General features: G+C 42.3%; 1 protein-coding gene across 7 annotated transcripts in view; it reads right to left on the minus strand.

The window, feature by feature from the left end:
• The window catches only part of drp2 (dystrophin related protein 2), a 147,307-nt gene that overhangs the window by 22,275 nt on the left and 106,522 nt on the right, over nucleotides 1-18,510 (minus strand). For all 7 annotated transcript variants that reach the window (XM_034598325.1, XM_034598324.1, XM_034598327.1 and 4 more), the window contains 7 exons: nucleotides 16,510-16,656; nucleotides 11,473-11,551; nucleotides 9,761-9,821; nucleotides 8,098-8,159; nucleotides 7,472-7,546; nucleotides 5,627-5,828; nucleotides 2,659-2,744 (listed from right to left, as the gene is read on the minus strand). In XM_034598325.1, the coding sequence (XP_034454216.1) occupies nucleotides 2,659-2,744; nucleotides 5,627-5,828; nucleotides 7,472-7,546; nucleotides 8,098-8,159; nucleotides 9,761-9,821; nucleotides 11,473-11,551; nucleotides 16,510-16,656 (712 nt within the window). The remainder of the gene's footprint in view (nucleotides 1-2,658; nucleotides 2,745-5,626; nucleotides 5,829-7,471; nucleotides 7,547-8,097; nucleotides 8,160-9,760; nucleotides 9,822-11,472; nucleotides 11,552-16,509; nucleotides 16,657-18,510) is intronic.

Raw genomic sequence — 18,510 nt, forward strand, 5'->3', positions numbered from 1 at the left:
AAATGTGGCACAGCAAAATAATGGTTTAAATTTTACCCTAAGATAAGAACTATATGCTGAGCCTGTCAATACAGTAGTAGTGATCGGGTTTTTTTGCTTGGAGATAAAAAGCTGTGTATGTGGAGTCCTATCAGCTTCTGAATGGGGCCTTTAACAAGGCGGCTGGGACTCCGCCTGTCACTGAGGAGATGAATGCTGACAAGCGTGTGAGGGTGCTGCACAATGGCAGTGTACGCATCCCATGTATCCCCCCCCTGTGCACTTATTCAGCCCGACAGGGACAACACTTTAACACCCGAATGTTTAACAGCCTCCTCTACATAGTCCTCATAACCAGAGCTGTTTGCTAGCATGTTTGACATTTTAAACATTCACATTGAGCTGTTTGATAGAGATGAGGTTTCCACATGTTTTATGGAGACACAGTATACAGCCCTATTACATCTGAAACGTGCAGCTGGCAATGTTGGAAACTCTGCAGTTAGATCATGTTCCTGGATTTGGCTGCACAGACACACGCTTTCTGAGCAACCATTACTATTATTTTGTATGTGAAGGCTTTTCAGTAACCAGCTGGTTTTGAACTACCTATTTACTAAAACACTAATTATGTTCTCACATGTTATCACTTACGCAACGCGGTGCATTGAGCTAAATGCAAAAGTAAATATGCAAACATGACAGAATAAAAATACTAACGTGCTCATGTTAACCATAGATTATATATAAAAATGACGACACATCTCCAGTTCCTCGTACTATACAGAAATCAAGTTTAAATGTTGTACCTCCGGAGCCAGAATCTGCGCAGAACCACCTTTCATAAAAATGTATTTAATGTTAACTTTGACGTTTTAGTCCACTAACATGGAGGAGGCAGGATTTATGACATTACAGCAGCCACAGCGAGTGAGATGCTTGGGCATCACTTTTGGGATGGTTTCATGTCTATCTTTACATACAGTCTAAGTCTACAGTATAATATTCATGAGGTATTATGTTTACCATAGTCACCATAGCATGTTAGCATCCTAATTTGCTAGCACTAAAGTATGAGGTTGATGGAAATGTCATTCATTTTGCAGGTGTTTGGTCGGATATGAGAAATTTCTGTCTGGACCAAATCTGACTGGCAGCCTCTCTAATACATTACAAACATGATATGATCGAGTTTGTCCAGCTTTTAAAGATTAAGTAGGTTTAAAGTTGCAAATCCAGTAAGCTCCGTTTTCATAGCATGATTTCAGTCGGTTTAGTTTGCTTAATGATTCACCAGTCTCTTAGAACTATCACAACTTCATGAACTATTCAAACAAAGCAAACATAAAGTAATCCACTGCGACTGCACAGAATAGATTGCCTCCAAAAACAGGTCCGAACATGTTTTTCAAGTAGCAACCAGACGAAGCAACGGCAGATACTGGACGGTAAATGTTGATGTCTGCAAAATTATAGGCCTACTTGTGCAGAGAGAAATGTTAAATAGTATATTAGTATCAAAGCTACTGTTACCAAGTAAAGCAATTAAACTATTTTTAAAGTAGTAATGATAAATAATGACAAACATATGTTTTGTCAATCACAGGTACAGACTTTTGCTGATGGAACAAACACCCACCATCTGCATCTCAAAGCAGGTTGATGCAAACGCTTTAGGTTTATTTGAGAATATCATTGATGCGACGTCTGGAGCTGACAAAAATAGGCTCATTCAGAGAAAACGACAGACTTTTGAAGCCACCACCTGGACACAGGGAAAGAGGCCTGACTCACTGAGGGACCATTCAATTGAAGACAAATCTGTTATCGTTCAGTGTTTAAGAGATCACACAGAAGGTTTGCCATGGATGAATTTGGCAGTGTTTTCTCAGATCCGGTTTCAGCTAAGATGTTCCAGGTCCAACTATCTGCAGCTCAAATGTTCACTCTCATTTCACCTTTACAGGATGACTCTATAGCCTCAAAATCATGTGTATTCCCTCATACAGATGAGCCGCCCCCCATTCTGATCTATTCCAATTCCAAATTGTTATTCTGGGTCTTTGCTAAGAGTCTTATAAAAGATTTCCCCTTTAATTGAACTGGACACTTTATTTTCTTTACAAACAGCTGCTGCATTTGTCTTATTCTGTTTCTCTTGCTTCATTGCTCTGATTGGTTGCAGGTCTGTTCTGTTGATAACACCTCTCTGAGAATTAAAAAAACCAACGGGGAGATTCCAGACCCATTCGCAAATGCGTATTGGTCCGTCAATGCCAGGCCAGACTCGTAAACTGGAATTACAGTGGAACAGTAAAACCCTATCTCAGTCTGGAGCATTGCACTAATAAAATATCGCAGCATAATTTATAATAGACAAAGGAGAAAGGGAGAGGGCTTCGCTATTTGCTAGTTGACCTGTGGAGAAAAAGGAGCGTTCGAGTCAAAAGAAAGAGGGTGTTCATAAATGGTGTTTTTGGCAAGCAATCCTTTTAAAAAGGTCCCTGGTGTCTTTTGTAGAAGTAAAGAAAGCTTTCTCTATTGTGGCAGCAGAGTCATTTCCTCCATTAGACTAAGTGGATGTCTTTATGTAAGACTGGCAATCACTGCCATTTTGTTTTGGCTCATTGTTTGCAGCCGAGGCGACGCATTAGCCACATGAGCCTGCATCAGACGCACATTTGTACTTCTCCTGGACGTCTGCGTTGCATAAGCTCACTAATCCCATCTTGAAGCTGAGCACTCGCATTTTGCCGTTTCGAGCACTAGAAGGAAGAAAGACAGAACAGAGGGAGAAAAAAAGGTTAGAATTGTTTAAGAGTGAATTACACTAAAATGGGGGCATTGTGGTATATTCATACATTGGCTGAGCCCTTCTGGGAGGGACAAAGTGTGGAGGCATTACGTGGGTCAAGGCAGGACAGAAAGGGTCAGTGCAACACTGTGAAATTGTATTAGAGCACATCCACAGTAACCAAAGGCACCACAGGGATGGAGTGTGGTGTCAATGGGTTTATGCCCAGAAGAGCAATAATAAGCTCACATACCCGACTATGTCCCAGTGTTTCTTACAGACAGATATACATGCATTCTGAACAACACACACACTGCAATACACTGTCATGACTTACACACACTTTTCCAGCATTTAGGAGTTTACCCAGTGGGATAAAATGTCTGATTACTGGCCAATGACAAGGCCAGTGACATGGATGCTGTCATGCCCTGACCTCAGCCAAAAAGAGTAGTTTTTTTCAGCTTTAAATAAAAAAGGGTGATGTGGGGGAGCAACTGTGGAAGGACTGGATTTGAGAAGCAAACACAACGATTTCACAGCCCCGGTGCCAAAACAGCCTGGACAAATTTAGTGCCTAGCTGAGCGGCATTGGCAGAAACTGCTGGCTTATTGAATTAACATCGAAATCATTAAGTGAGAAAATCAAGAGCATCACATTCATCAGAGAGCATCGGATCAATTAAGCATAAAATCAAATTAAAGGGCGAGTTAAATTGTCAGAGCTTGGTTTTGCTCCGAGTGAGTTCTACAGTAAAGTAGATTCACTGTTTTTTAACTCGTTCAAAACACAATTAAATGAAACATAACTCGGGCACGTGGAGAAACATGAGAAGTCTTGAGGAGGCCGTTACTGTGGCTCCTCTATTATATTTCAGGGCTGGAGTGGGTCCGGAGGAGCTGGAGAGCACATGGGGACGACTGGCTGTCAGCACCTTTCCCACACACTCTCTACTTTGTGCCGCATGCCATCTTCAATATGCACCCCTGTGCTGCTCCCCAGGGGACATGTCACTCCTGTATACCCCGCTAGTGTGACATGCCTCGGCAGGACACACACACACACGTATATACACACACACGCATGACGATACGCTGCGATGCCCATTCACTGGCATAAACACGAACAAATCCACACGTGGAAATTACCAAACGAGCATACGAACACCTCATTCAGACCCACTGCTGCTATTTATTGGAAAACAAAAAGCAATTACTGAAATTTATGCAGAGGGTAGTGTCTCTGATTGTCTCTCATTAGCACCGTGTAGTTAAGAGCCACCGACCAAATTTACAGCACTCGTGGGGTAATTCCTTTATTTCCTTTTCTGTGCCTGTGCTTTCTTTTTGGAAACGACAAAACGGTCAATAAGAAACAAAGGTGGAGAGAATGTTGGTGTGAAAAAGGATTTTATTCTGTTGTGTCTCAGAAGGGACGATTGGCCCTCAGCCTAGAGACATTGCAATCGGGCCTTTAGCCATGCTGTGGTTCTTTATAGATTTCTGTACAACAAGCCATTGAAACGGTTACATCAATCTGCAGACAGACCTCTGTTCTAGGACTATTTGTTCCAAATAGCTTTTAATCGTTTTAGTAGCATGAGATCACAACTATTGAGTCGTTGTTCACGATACATATTATATGCATGTGATACGTATTTAACTGATGCTCGGATTTTTAAATACCAAGAGTCCTGAGCCGTGCTGAACCTGACTCTGCAGCATTTCTAAACCTCATTCACTACCGCCATGTAATAAATCACATTCATAGATGCCACTGCGTGACACACCCATTTCTGTCATTTAATGGGGCTCTTGGCAGATTTATTGCTCTTTTAGTATCAGATTAAAAATAGGAATCAAGTGGAGGGAAGGTTACAGTCCAGATTCATGATGTCAGTCATATCCTCAGCGATAAAAACGGACTAACGCTGATGCACTGCAGGGGAATTCCATTAAAGTCAATACAATCCATGCAAAATCTGAACTTCCCTTCTAATCACAGATGAAGGTGCTGCTCAGTGTGAGCTACGAGTTAAAGGTAAGGGCATGTTATATACTGTAATCAGCACAATTGGATCTTTATATTGTATATGTATGCCTTGCATTCGTATGAAATCTTCAGTGAAGTTGTGTTATTTTGAAACTTAATGAGCGTTATATAAGGAGGAGTGTGTTACTTTAAATACACATATTTACAGGTTTACAATTTCATTTTGGGGTTCTACTCGTTTATATGCTATGATGTTCCAAAGACACATTATTTGTCTCGTACCTTTCATTGCTTTATTGCCTCTTTTCATCCTCTGTATAAAAAAAATTCTGATTTATGTCTTGGCCCGCCTCTCTCTGCTCTGATTGGTCAGCAATCCCACTGTTTAGTGATTGGTTTGTCACATGACTTTATGAGTATTGACAGTTTTTTAAAACCTATCAATATTAATGCAGTGTATTGAGATATCGTCTTTTCTTCCACACATTCCTCTTCAATATTCTCCCCTGTCAAAAGCTGGTGTTATTATAATAAATTACCACTAAAAGCACAATTGCAAATAACTATTTGGTTGATTTAAACATGTTATGATATTAGTGGCTAATGTGGCCTCAAGCTGCAAGCAGAGAGGAGCTGCCACAGATGTCTGGTAAATTAACTGAATTCTTCACACGTCCACTTTTTCCCATTTCCAAACTGTAACCATCAGCCCCAACTGATGCTGACAATTTATCAGCCTTAGCACAGCTCCCACTGGAGCCAAAAAAGACTTAATACAACTTTCCTTTCCACATTTGATAAGCTGTTGTTTTAAAAAAGTAAGTAGATTTTCTTAAATACTCTCACACCGGTGAACCCACCTGTCGTAGACGTTGAGCAGCCAGTTAAGACACATGTCGACGCACAGGGGAATGTTGACCAGGATGGACCTCTCCTCCTCCAGCCTCTCGTACAGAGCCGTCAGCCCATGAATCACCTCCACCACATCCATCACATGCTCCCCTTGCTGTAAGTCCTGGTCCCGGAATACCTCCACAAGGCCGCTCAGCGCCACTAAATCCACTGAAGACACACGTAGATGGATATTAATGAGAGACGGATACCTGGAAACAACAGACTCATCTCTATTCAGCTGTGCACCTGGAGAATTTGTAATTTAATGAGAAGAAGCGACCCAGGCAAGTATGTAAATTGTGATGCTTTTATTGTGACTATGTGCGTGTACTTCCTGATGCGATGCACCTTGTGTGTGATGTGCATGTGTAAGATTTTCAATATTTGAAACTGAGTCTTTTTTTGGCACGGCCCCAACTCAAGTAATTTGATTCTCAGTACATTTACATTTACAAGTGTTCAAACTTATTAACACGTGTTCATACATACATGACTTCACATTCATTCATTTCCAAAACACGCAGACACACACACAGTGCGATCATCATCCTCACCTCAGCAAACGAGAGCACAAGTGACACCGGCTCTTATTCACTCTTTTTGTCCACTTAAGCCCGACCAGTTATTTCAAGAGCAGTGACATAAATTTGATTTCCCTCTTCTAAACTAATTTGATGGCCCATGCGTTAAAGTGGAGCTAAGAGGGTGTCCGGTGATGCCAGGTATAATTGGATAGCAGGATGATGAGGTAGAACAGCGAGAGGAGATAACAGGGAGTATTCTAAGGGACGGGGAGTGAATCACCTAAAAATGTATTTCTGATGGACTTTTTTATGCAGCGCTGCTCAATCACTCTCAAAGTGTGCAAAGAGAAAAGAGTGAGAAGTCTGCAGTTGTCACGGCAGCGTGGCAATTAAATTCTGTTATGATATCAACTAGCAGACCAGAGGAGGGTGAGATAAGAAAGCAGGGGGGAAAAGAACTAAAGGAAGCTTTTGAAAGAGTTTTTTTTCTGACAGTGGTCGAAATATGCAGAATTTTTTACCACAGACACTTACATGGAAGGAGAGAGGGGAGGGGAGGGGAGGGAGGAAGGTGGCAAGAGAAGGAGAAGAAGAGGGGCTGAACATGATTAAGTGGTTGTGGCAAATCTGGGGTCAACGGGAGTTAGAGCAGTGCAGACAATGGAAGATGGATGAGAGTAAAGGGATGAGAGCATGAAGAGAGGGACGGGGCGGAGGTAGTGAAAAACAGAAAGAGCTAAAAATGCAATGCCTTTAAAAACACAAACTCATCATTAGGGGAAGCACTGGAAGAATAAGCAAGATTTATAATAATAGGCATAAAGTGTGTGGGGCCATGTAGGATCTAACAAGTGCGGTGACCCTGATGGGGGCACACATTACCACTCTAACCATGCGGCAAAAACTAATTGCCTCCTCTTTTGTATCTGAAATGGACCAATTAATAGCTCTAATTATCTCACATGCCAACGATCCAGGAGTTGATGAAAATGAGGAAGGAACCTGGTGCCCGACTGGTTCTAACGACTCTTGAGTATATCAATACTTCAGATTTCTGTATTATAAATCCAACGGTAATGGAGGACGCGGAGAATATTTCATAGAGAAGCGACAATTCCTTTCGACAACTGAATAGAGGAATGTGCCGCGGCTGATCGTTATATCTCATTCGCGAAAAGAGCTTGTCATGGTGGATTACTGATGGGGCAGGATAACGGTATATATCACTTAACCAGCCACTCCAGGGGCTGCAGACAGAAAGTACCGGTGATGAAAAAGCGGACGTACGTCTCAGAGCCTTCTGAACCCGTCGCAGCTTCATGGCTGTTCTGTATGCTGAGAACTTGATGTTGTTCAGATCCGCTAATGGAGGGAGAGACAGAGAGAGCGATAGAGAGAGATTAGAGTAAATTAAAATATGAGTGAAAACACCCCCCCCCCCCCCTGCGCCAATCCGCCCTGCCATCCCAGAATGAGGCGTCCCTATCTGTCCCCCTGTTTATCACACCACTGCAGAGGTCATTAGCAGAGTAATGTGTTACTAATACAATCTGTGTATGTGTCTGGTCCCATGCATTCTTTGTGTGTGTGTGTGTATGGGGGGCATGTGACAGTGCGTCTATCTCCCCTGCAAGCTCTGCGTGTCAGATCAGATTAACAGTAAAACACATGATGTCGTTCAATCACAATTAATTAAAGGCTAAACGAAAAGCAATCACAGTGCTGGCAAATTGGGCCTCATAGGTTAATGGCAGTAGTGATGTAGTCCCTGAGGTGCTTGAAATACTTAATGAGCTGTATGACAGGGCCTTCAAAGCACAACCCCAGCGGAGTCGAGCCGTCAGTGCGGCGCAGTGGGGGTCCTGGCCGCACGAGCACGAATCGGAGGGTGCTTTAATTGTCTCCTCACTCACCCAGCGCTTGGTACAGTTCTGTCATCTTTGGATGGTCCCAGCACGTCGTCTGGGCCTGATGGCTGAGAGAAGACAAGAGACAAATTAAACAATGAGGCGACGGAGCAGGACTGAGACGAGGGAGCGGATGACCGGGGCAGGTGTGGCAGATGGTAAAAGGAGCAAGATCAGAGGGTGGTAAGTGAGAAAGGGAGGTAAAAATCGAGAGGGCAAGATGTGGCAGCTACAAGGGAGTTCAGGCCTGTGAAGTGCAGGCACACGTCAAGCATGATGAAGGTGTCGGGTTCAAACACTGATGTTAGGTCCCGCTGCTGCTGCTCTGGAGATACAATGTCGGTAACTTCAAAAAGGCAGAAATCCAAACGTTTACACAACTTTCCTGTCACACTGTGAGCACACTCAGGAAATTTACAATGAAACCCCCCCCCAAAAAAAACAAGATCCCATAAAATATCACATGTGCAGCAAAAATAATGAGAAACCCAGAAGCAGGAAGTCAGGACTCGGGGGCCTTTTAGGGCGCAGCACTCATAGCTTTGCCTGTGCAAGTGCTCATTGATTGGAACCCAGTGGAGTGAATCTCAGATACTACTCCACCTCCCATCGGTACAATAATACAGCCCATAAAGAACTGACTGGCAGAACAAAACAAGAACCACGAGGTTCTGCTGCAGATGATTCAGGAAAGCAATAACCTTGGTCTGCGGAGAAACACAATGTGGAAACGCTTGCATGGTTCATTGATAAAAACAACGGCCCTGAAAAGGTAAACTAGCATTGATGAGGCGAGTAGATAAACAGATGAATGCTCAGGGCTCGGAGAAGCTCGATAGAGTTCCTCTCCGAATCGTTTTCTATCGGGAACTTTTGTACAAGTGTTTGGACAGCGGAGAGATCTGTGGAAACAGGAGTCCATCTGTGCTTAAAGCCAAGAGAACGAGGGTCAATTCTACTTCGGTCAATCAGGCCGAACCCAATGACACGATTGCAAAACTGCTGCTTCACAGGCTGAGATCAGTCAGGTCGTGGGCTCTGAGAATAGCGGCCCAGACAGCAAGATAACGGCTCAACTTTCAGATTTCATTGCAGCTGCAGAATGTCGGAAGCGCACAAATAATCTATGTCTCATTGTCACAAATACAAATGGTTTCAATTCGAATAGGGACCACTGTAGTAGAGCCTCATTTATCTCAGTATATAGATGCGAAACACCGGGAACTATTTTTCAGAAAGACTAATAGAAGAAACCCTCGATCAGAAATTGCATTTTCTTTTTCATAGTAGCTCAATGAGCAGAATGAACAAATCTGACACTGATGCTCTATTTAAGTGCTCTCGAAGTGTGAAGCAGGACTATTTTACCCACATTTATACGAGATGAAACTGCACTTGAAGCTGTTTTTGAATCGCTTCTCATTGGGAGGACACAACTGGAAAAACAACAGATGTCAGTAAATCATAGTTCTGAATATTATTACAAACTGGAAAATATAGTCCAACTCAATCTTTGTTGAGAACAACATCATCAGTGTGCGTTTCAGCAACACAATGATCATGCAATTCCCCACATAATACCCTTGCTTTGATAAAGCTTCCTAACCTGCCATGGGAAACGTGCATGAATCCCCACAGTGCAGAGGCTGACCCTGACGTTTGCACTTACTTGATGTAGTAGGGCACTTTGTTGGGCGAGATGGCACGCTCCCATGGTATCTGCACTGAGCCTGCACAAACACACGCACAAACAAAATCAAATTCAAAAACAGGCATGTCATAGCATGTCCAGGCTCAGTGTCCATTCAGATCTTCTCAGTGGAGCAGCTGCAGTGGAGCCAAAGGGACATATTGTGTCTGGTTTCCACAGAGTGTTGGTTTCTGTGTTGCGATTATGTAATAGAATACAGGGAGGCAGAGGAGGTGACAGGGCCAGTGGACGAGTGGAGGGTTTTACTCCAAACCGCTCCACAGGAGGTTCAGCTGACATAATTTATATTATTAGATTTTAATTATATGCATCAACGTATAGACTGTGCATCAAGATAAACAAAAGCTGCAGTATGGGCATTAACCCTGCCACCTCCATGTTAGTGGCTGGGACATAGACCAAACTAAAACATGTCATTGTAAGTAGCTATTATCAAACTGATATTATTTGATGTTATAAAAATCAGCTGACATCTCATGAGACTGACTTCAGCTTCACATCAAGATCACTAATGTGCAGACATCAAAAGCACAATATGGTAAGCTCGTTGCGTCATCCGTCATTATTTACATTCTACTATCAATATATAAATAGCATTTTTACTTTTGCATCGGCTGAAGGTGGAACTTTTTTTGACTACTTTATTTACAGTTCGGTGGTACAGTCGAGTTGTTGCAAGGGTTTTACCTCCTCTTGGCCTCAAACATCCAATCTAAATGAAATCATTTCAGACGTTTACAGCGGAAATGTCCCTTTGATGGAACTGTTAACTCGTAGACACCTTGGACATTACAGCTATATCTTACTTTTTGTCAAAGGTGTCACAAACCAAAAATGTTGGGAACCATTTGTCTTATCTTGAAGAGTGCATCACATTTGAAAAGATTATCACACTAGTCGGGGTAAAGAAGCAATTAATTGAAATATGAAGGTAAAGTAAAAGCTTATACAAATGTAATGACGTACAATAACTGTACTAAATGATATTCCACCTAAACATTTACAGTGAGCACCGTATAACAAGCGCCATAACAAATTGAGTAAAGCATACTGAGATATAGGTATGTTGGTGCATAAAAATCCACAGTATGATCCTACAGGGTGTAGTGGGCTGTGCTGGCAGTGGAATAGTGCTTGATAAGCCCCTGTGTGGCATTTCTGAGGCAGCGTGACAGCAGTAAAACTAGATGGGGGTTAGTGAGGACACACAAGTACACAGAACCACTTCAGATTCGCTCGCTCGGAATGCCCTGCAACACACAGCATTTCCACCTCTTCATCAGTTTAAACTACATAAATCACAGTTTCCGGCCCCCTGCTTCTTCTGTGTGGCCTTTGAAGAGCAGCAGGTAGAAGAAGAGACAGAATTCACGAATATGTACATCTCTCTTCAAATGAGAGCAATGACTGTTGTGATGAGAATCACTGGGGAGGCTTCTGATGAAGACAGACGCGCAAAGCCTGCCAGCTCCACCTCTAACCCAAATACGCACACAAACTCACACGTGCACACACGCAGGGAGCGTTTTATAGCCTCATCACAAACAAAACTGCTATACACCTAACCCCCTTTTCATCCCCACACACTCTGAGACGGTGCCTTGGCGCAGCATTGCACAGAATGGTGGGACACGAGGCACGGACTTCAAATGGGAGAAGAGGACTCTTACTGGAGAGGAAGTGCTGCGATCCGGGGCCAAAGTCTCGATGTGCATCCTGGAGCTGCTTCAGTCTCTCCTCTATGGAGCCCTGAGGACACACACACACACACACACACACACACACACACACACACACACACACACACAGAAAGAGAGAGAGAGTTAAATCAAAGAGACTCATGCTGTTCAGCCCACTCCTCGTCAAATCCCCACAATAGAGATGCACACACTCAGGCCACCTGCTTCTCCTCTATTAGTTAACTGCAGAATATAAAGTATGTCTTTTCCTCTGCTCCCCCTCTTGAAAGACTTGTGAAAGCCTTTGAAGAGCAACAGGTATGAAATGAAGACAGAGATTGCAAAATAATATATTTTGAAAATGAGGACAACGGTTCCTGGTTGCAGCGTGTGGAACAGAGCTGGAGGAAAATGAGATGAAATGAGACAGAGGAAAGAGGAGCTGGTGGGGTTGGGGGTGGGGGGGGGGGCTACAAAGCCTCACATGTGCTGCGTCAATAACCATGGAGACTGAGTTGAAGATATTATGTTTGCAAAAGCATTTCACATCACTTTTATTTCGCATCAAATGGGATTTAGTCCATCTAATCCTGGTTTATTTGAAATGTATTGGATTTGGCACATGGATCATTGTCGGATGGATGTTTGAAACACGTCCTCAAACAATTGGGAGGCAAATCCACTTGTGTTGAGGTAGAGAGACGAATAAAGAGGGAAAGAGAATAGGAGGAAAAAAAAATAATCGCACAGGCAATGAGTCATAATGTGGAAAGATATATCAAGTTAGCATTTTTCAGTGTACACACGTCACGGCCGCCTCGCCAGAATATAAAACAATATAATCTACAGCTACAGTGATTTAAATTGGTGGGGACTAATATAGAGCATTATCAATGTGCCGTGGAGATGCTGCTGCCAACTGTGCCGTGTTGTACAATCTATTTGTTGTACAGGCAATTTGTGCTGCCATAAGGAAGACAAACGACTGAAATATCCATGATCGACAAATATAAGCAAATCAAATTTGGAAATACATTTTCGCTGCAGTCACAGCAGCCAAAATCACACAGGGCACAGGACGTTTCTGGGATTCAGCATTTATCATTTTAATTAAGAGGAAAATGGGACAGAGAGAGAGAGAGAGAGAGAGAGAGAGAGAGAGAGAGAGAGAGAGAGAGAGAGAGAGAGAGAGAGAGAGAGAGACAATGAAATACATTTTTCTCTGCGTTCTTCTGCATCTTCGCATTGGAATTATTGATGTGGACGATAGAAGCGGACGATCGATCGATGTGTAAGGTGGCTGGAATGTGCAGAAAGGGTTGTTTCTTTTGCCGCATCTGAAACCATTTGCCACACCTGTCTCTTAATTCATCACTCTGGCTCCGCTGATGTCACAGAAACCACGGAACACTCCAAGATGTGGAAGATGAATATCGGCTGGTGCCGGTGGATACTAAAAGCCTTCTTAACAATGCTGATCATCAGCGGGGATTACAGACTCTGACATGGTCTCTGAATCAAAGAGCAGAGGACGCGCTGCCCACTGAAGCACACAGTGCATGAAAGATTCAGCAGAAATGATCCTGTAAAAGAACTTTTGCATGAAGACTCTTTTTTACCTCTAATGCGAAGGGACATCAATGAGTCCCAATTTATGTTCTTCCTGCGTGGCGCTCTCTCAAAAACAATGTGTAATGAGCCCCAACAATCCTTTCCTAAAATACATGGGACTGTGGCGACAGCTTGTAGCAGATGTCGCCTTGATAATTCCAGATTCATAAAGTTAGTTAAAACTTGTGCTTCTAACGATCGCTTAGACTTCCCTATGCATCGAGGAGCTTGCGAAAGAAAAAAAAAAAGGAATCAAACAGAAAGAAGGTGGCGACTAACATAAAAATACGACTAACAGATGTTTCTATTTATATGCAAGCTCATTCCATCCTACACAGAAAAAAAGGGCTGCAATTCTGTTATGCAGTAATGGCTGCATTTGCAGGATAAGAAGTACAGTTCTTCACCGCTCATTGAGCAAAGAGCACTTCACCTCGTTCACTTTGGACAAACAAGTGTCCTAAAAAAAGATCAACGCACACACAGCCTTCGAACAAGCTGCGTTCCCAATCCACACGGTATGCACTGTATAGAACTCTTCAACGTTTCTTGTTTTATCAGTTAGAACAGAGAAATATCACTAAGCTTCAGGACAGGAAAAATGATTATTGTGATGTCAGGTGTCAATCAACACGTCACAGCCATTTCTTTTTCCTAAAATTTAACACTTTTGTTTTACTTTTTTTTATTAATTTGGTTTTCCAGGAGCTATTTGTCCAGCTACAATCTATCTGATTATAATTTTTAGCTGCAAGCACCTTCTCAAATTACCTTTGTCCACAGCACACATAATGACTGTATTTAGCACGATTACTAGTTGAATGTTACTTTCTTTCATGAACACACCCCATAGTGCTTTTAATCAGTATAGAGGTAGGTGTTTGTACAGTGTAAGAGTACGACGACATGCTAGGATTTGCTAATGTGGACTAAACACAATGGAAATTGTGACCCGATAACAACAAAAGTCAGGGGATCACTAGAGTCGTTACAATCCTGCAGGACTTCTCTGGAAAGGTGTGATGAATGTCCTCAGCGTATCTGGTCGGCTCTTTGTTTTGAGGGCATCGATTGTTTAAATGTGTGTGCCTCACTCTCAGATTGAGTACTTACGTCTGAGCCTTTTGCTAATTTCTTTTAGCTGGTCTAGCTGATGGCCTTTTCACAATTGAACCCAGATGTCAACTGTGGAGAATTGCGTTTTTGTTGTCTGCATCTCAGGCTGAAACGCAAGTTAGTTATGTTGCCACGAGTCCTCGAGTAGCCCTACACTGGTCCAAACTAATTTGTTGCAATGTGAAAATCCAGCCAACGGTTGAGATATTTTACTTTAACTCCAAATACTGTGTGCTCCTCTCATCGTGGCAGAAGAAACACCAGGGAATCACCAAAGTCATTGAGACTCTATCAACACCACGAATGTCACAGAAGTCCAATCAAAAGCAGTGAACTGACAGACCAACATTGCCGTCCCTACAGAGCCATGCTGCTAAAAACAACCCAAGTCCTTCCATTAACTGCTTCCTGCGATATCACAACCTGAGCCGAGACGTGGAAAGAAGCAGTGACTCTGTCTAGTTGTGATTATTTGCTACAAACAGTCCAGTAGGTTTCACTCAGAAAACAGAGGCTTCAGCTGAATGAGGAGATTTCATTCAGAGGAGCGGACACAGAAAAACACTGGCTCACAAATCAAACCCACCGCGTGTCCACAGTGATCTTCTGTACTTATGTTCTGTTCTCCTCGTCCCCCCCGACTGCTTCAGGGACTCAGCTGCAACAATTGTCGGATCTTAAAATCATCACGTTTAGAGAGTCACAGAGAGAGAGAGAGAGAGAGAGAGAGAGAGAGAGAGAGAGTCACAGAGAGAGAGAGAGAGAGAGAGAGAGAGAGAGAGAGAGAGAGGAGAGGCTGGAGTGGCAATTAAAACCTCATCGGCCGAGCTGCGGAGGAAGTGTCATGAAGGTTATCCTGCAGGAACGGGGCGTTCACTCATGAGCTGTAGTGAAGGCTGAGTGGGTTTTGTTGTGCTTGTAGGAGCAGTGCAGAGGTTTCTGATGGAGAACTCAGCATTAGCTTGAGCACTGCACACTTCAGAGTTACAGTAATGCTCACTGGATAATGCATCCATACATTCAGTAAAGCATCAAGAAGAGGGCAAGTGCAGTTCAATGAATCTCAGGCACTTTATTCTTGGAATTTTTAAAAGGCTTTAAGAGTAAAGTGCCTTAGATTCAGTGCCTTAGATTCATTGAGATTCAAGTCTTTACATGTAAGCACATTGGTTTAGAAATCATGACTCATTTCATTTCCGTCATTCGCTATTCTGCTCATTTCGAACCTCAAATGTGTAAAGATCTGCTTGGTGCCAATAGTTCGACTCTATAACTAATGAGCATCGTCTAATTTCTTCCTCATCCCCTTTAAGTGAGTTCATTAAAAAATATTGAGCCGAACTCCTCGCAGGGAATGAAGTGCCGCTCAGAAAACAACGGTTGATAGAAAACGGGTCCATACTTGGAATTAGCTGCCTGACATTTTGTTAATACAATATTAATGCAGACTCACAGTGATTACCATGAAGCAGCTGCAGGACGAGCAGGAGACACTGGTGAGAGAATCTGAAGCTCGTTCAGCAGCTCAGTCAGGTTTAAACCATGTTTGGACATTTTTACCGTAGTTTAACCCCCCCGTAGATATTTTTACATATTTATCTTCTTTTTCATATTTACTTATTTATATTTAAAATTTGTATTTATTATAATCATTGATGTCTGTATATATTTTAGGACCAACTGGAACAAAACCCAATTTTCCTAGTTTATCAATTACTTATTATTTTATGAATTACTTGTTAAAGGAATTAAGTATTAAGAAACTAGGTTGCTGTGGTGTTGAAGAAATGCTAGTGAATTAATTCATGTTGGTATGATTACTTATGATTACTTATGATTCATTTCTGTTCAATGTAATGGTTTATAATTCATATGCATCAACAGCCTCTTTATTGATTTGAAATAAACTGAGATGAAGAGAAATAATCAACTGCCCTTGAACTGTGGGGGAACTAAAACCAAAACACTGCGTCCTTGTGAAGACTTAAGATGCCGAAGACATAATTGGAAGAGATGCCAGGAGTGTTTGTTCTATTATCCATCATAATGGCAAAAATGTCCAAAAATACACTAAAGCTGCAGAGTCTGAATCCAAAAGATGGAGAAAAACCAAACAAGCTGAAAAAAGACAAAGCAGTTGTAAGCCTTTAGTGTGAGAACCACATGAGCCTCATATAAACCTTTAACTTACACTAAGAGAAACATAGAATGACTTTGGTACGTCTCTCTTGAATTCGACTGCTGCAGACGCGGCAGCTGACAATGTCACACAGACGACACAGAGCAGGCAGTGACCCCCACCTGCAGCACTTTCCATCTGCTGTTGAGATGCTCCAGGGCGCGGGCGTTCTCCATCGACAAATGAACATCGGCGATGGCCAGCTGGTGAGCCAGATCATTGATCTGCTTCATGCCCTCCTTCACCTGGGTGAGCTCCTCCTTAAATAACTGAGGGAGACGAGTGCAGGGGCAGATAGAGAAAAGAGAGCAGTGGATTAAATAAGGAAAACATTAGACACAGGAGATATTAAATACAGAAAGATATCTTGCACAGGCGAAACGAGGGAGGAGCACAAACATCTGGACCAATTCCACTGTAACAACACAATAAATAACATAAATCAAATGAGATGGGAGCCATTACGGCAGCTTTCAACTCCGCTTTAGAAAGTATTAAGCAGCAAATATGTATAAATGTCCTAAATAAAGGTGAGAAGAACATGTGATGTTATTGGAGAAGCACCAGTCTGTGTTCATAGTAGATTTTAAATGTGAACAATGACGGAAATTAGAGACGATACACAGGAAACAGTGCTATAGGATATGTTGTGACAATAATTGAGTCCAGAATTTCTTTTAACGTGTGAAACACTGTTGACTTAAAAAACACTTTTGCAAAATTCAAATTAACTCATATCTAATTATAAAATACACCCAGAGATTATTGCCTGATTGACATGTTGTTTTTAAGATAATATTTATAGAAACTGGTGTCTATACTTGACAGTTCACACTAGAGACATAAGTGAGAGATTGGGAATGAGGCGTACTACGCTACATTCAATAGTAGTGAACCGCATGGTAGCAAACTCAGCCCTGGGGCCCTGAAGATACTTGTTCTTTTAGGGATTACTTCCCTGCCTCTGCTCCTCAGAGCGCAAATTTGAATGAGACCAAAATAAAGAAATCAACTCCAGCACTGAAATCTAATTAAGGTTTCATGTTTTCCATGATCTACTGTAACTGTGTGGAAGCTCCTCTCTATAGAGGAGAAACTCAGCAGATGGCATTTGATGACAGAATTCATTCCTGATATCTACAAACATGGGCACCAGCAGAAATCATGTCGAAACTAGTTGGGGCCAGGTATGAATTTTTTTATGAATGAATCTGGACGATTTTCTTTCCTTTTGAATTAGGAGGATAAATTCGAAATGCTCGAGAATAAACGTGAATTTTAAAGACGAGAATATCAAATTACTTACATTAGCACAAATGACTGCCTCTAAAAAATGTCTCATGAAGATGAATTTGTGAAAGTGGTTCTGCTGGATCATTTTTAGTTACAAGGAAAGTCTTTATCTTTTTAGGACAAGCTATGAAAGAAAGCCGCTCACACAGCTGTCAGTCACTGCTCTGGATCTGATGGACCAGACGAGTCCACTTTATTCTCCACATTTCCACTTTCATCTTGAAATTCAAAAGAAAAGAAACCCCATCCTCCTTTCATTTGTTGTCTTATGCCTGGACCTCAGACTCAAACATGTAAAGAAACGTCTTCATCAGAGGAGCAAGTATGAAAACTTTTTTGGAAGTGAACAGTGAGGGTCAGTGTATGAGCTTAAACAATGAATCATGACTAATGCTTTTAACCAAACAAGGTATTGTAGGTGTCAATCAAGAGAAATTGAAACTGCAATTATTTTGACAGTATGCATGTGTATGCCAGTGTGCATAATGTGTGAATGAATGTGTCTTAATTGTATTCATCCATGTGTCTGCTCTAGTGTCTGAGTGTGTTTATGTGTGTGTGTGTGTGTGTGTTTATGTGTGTGTGTGTTGGACAGACGAGGGGAGAGGCAGCGGAGTGACAAGCCCGCCCTGAGGACTGAGCTGAACATGTGCTGGCTGTGACAGGAGTCCAAACAGTGACATGATTATTGTGAAGTGCCCTCGTCTCTAATGAATAGTGCCACACAATTACAGGCGGCGGCGGCGTTCAGCACTTAATAATGACTACACCAACGACCTGCCATTTGTTTAACAACATCCATTCAGCCGAGGACGGTGACCCCGACCGTC

The sequence above is a fragment of the Hippoglossus hippoglossus genome, chromosome 10 (assembly GCF_009819705.1).
Source record: "Hippoglossus hippoglossus isolate fHipHip1 chromosome 10, fHipHip1.pri, whole genome shotgun sequence".
Taxonomy (NCBI): Eukaryota; Metazoa; Chordata; class Actinopteri; order Pleuronectiformes; family Pleuronectidae; genus Hippoglossus; species Hippoglossus hippoglossus.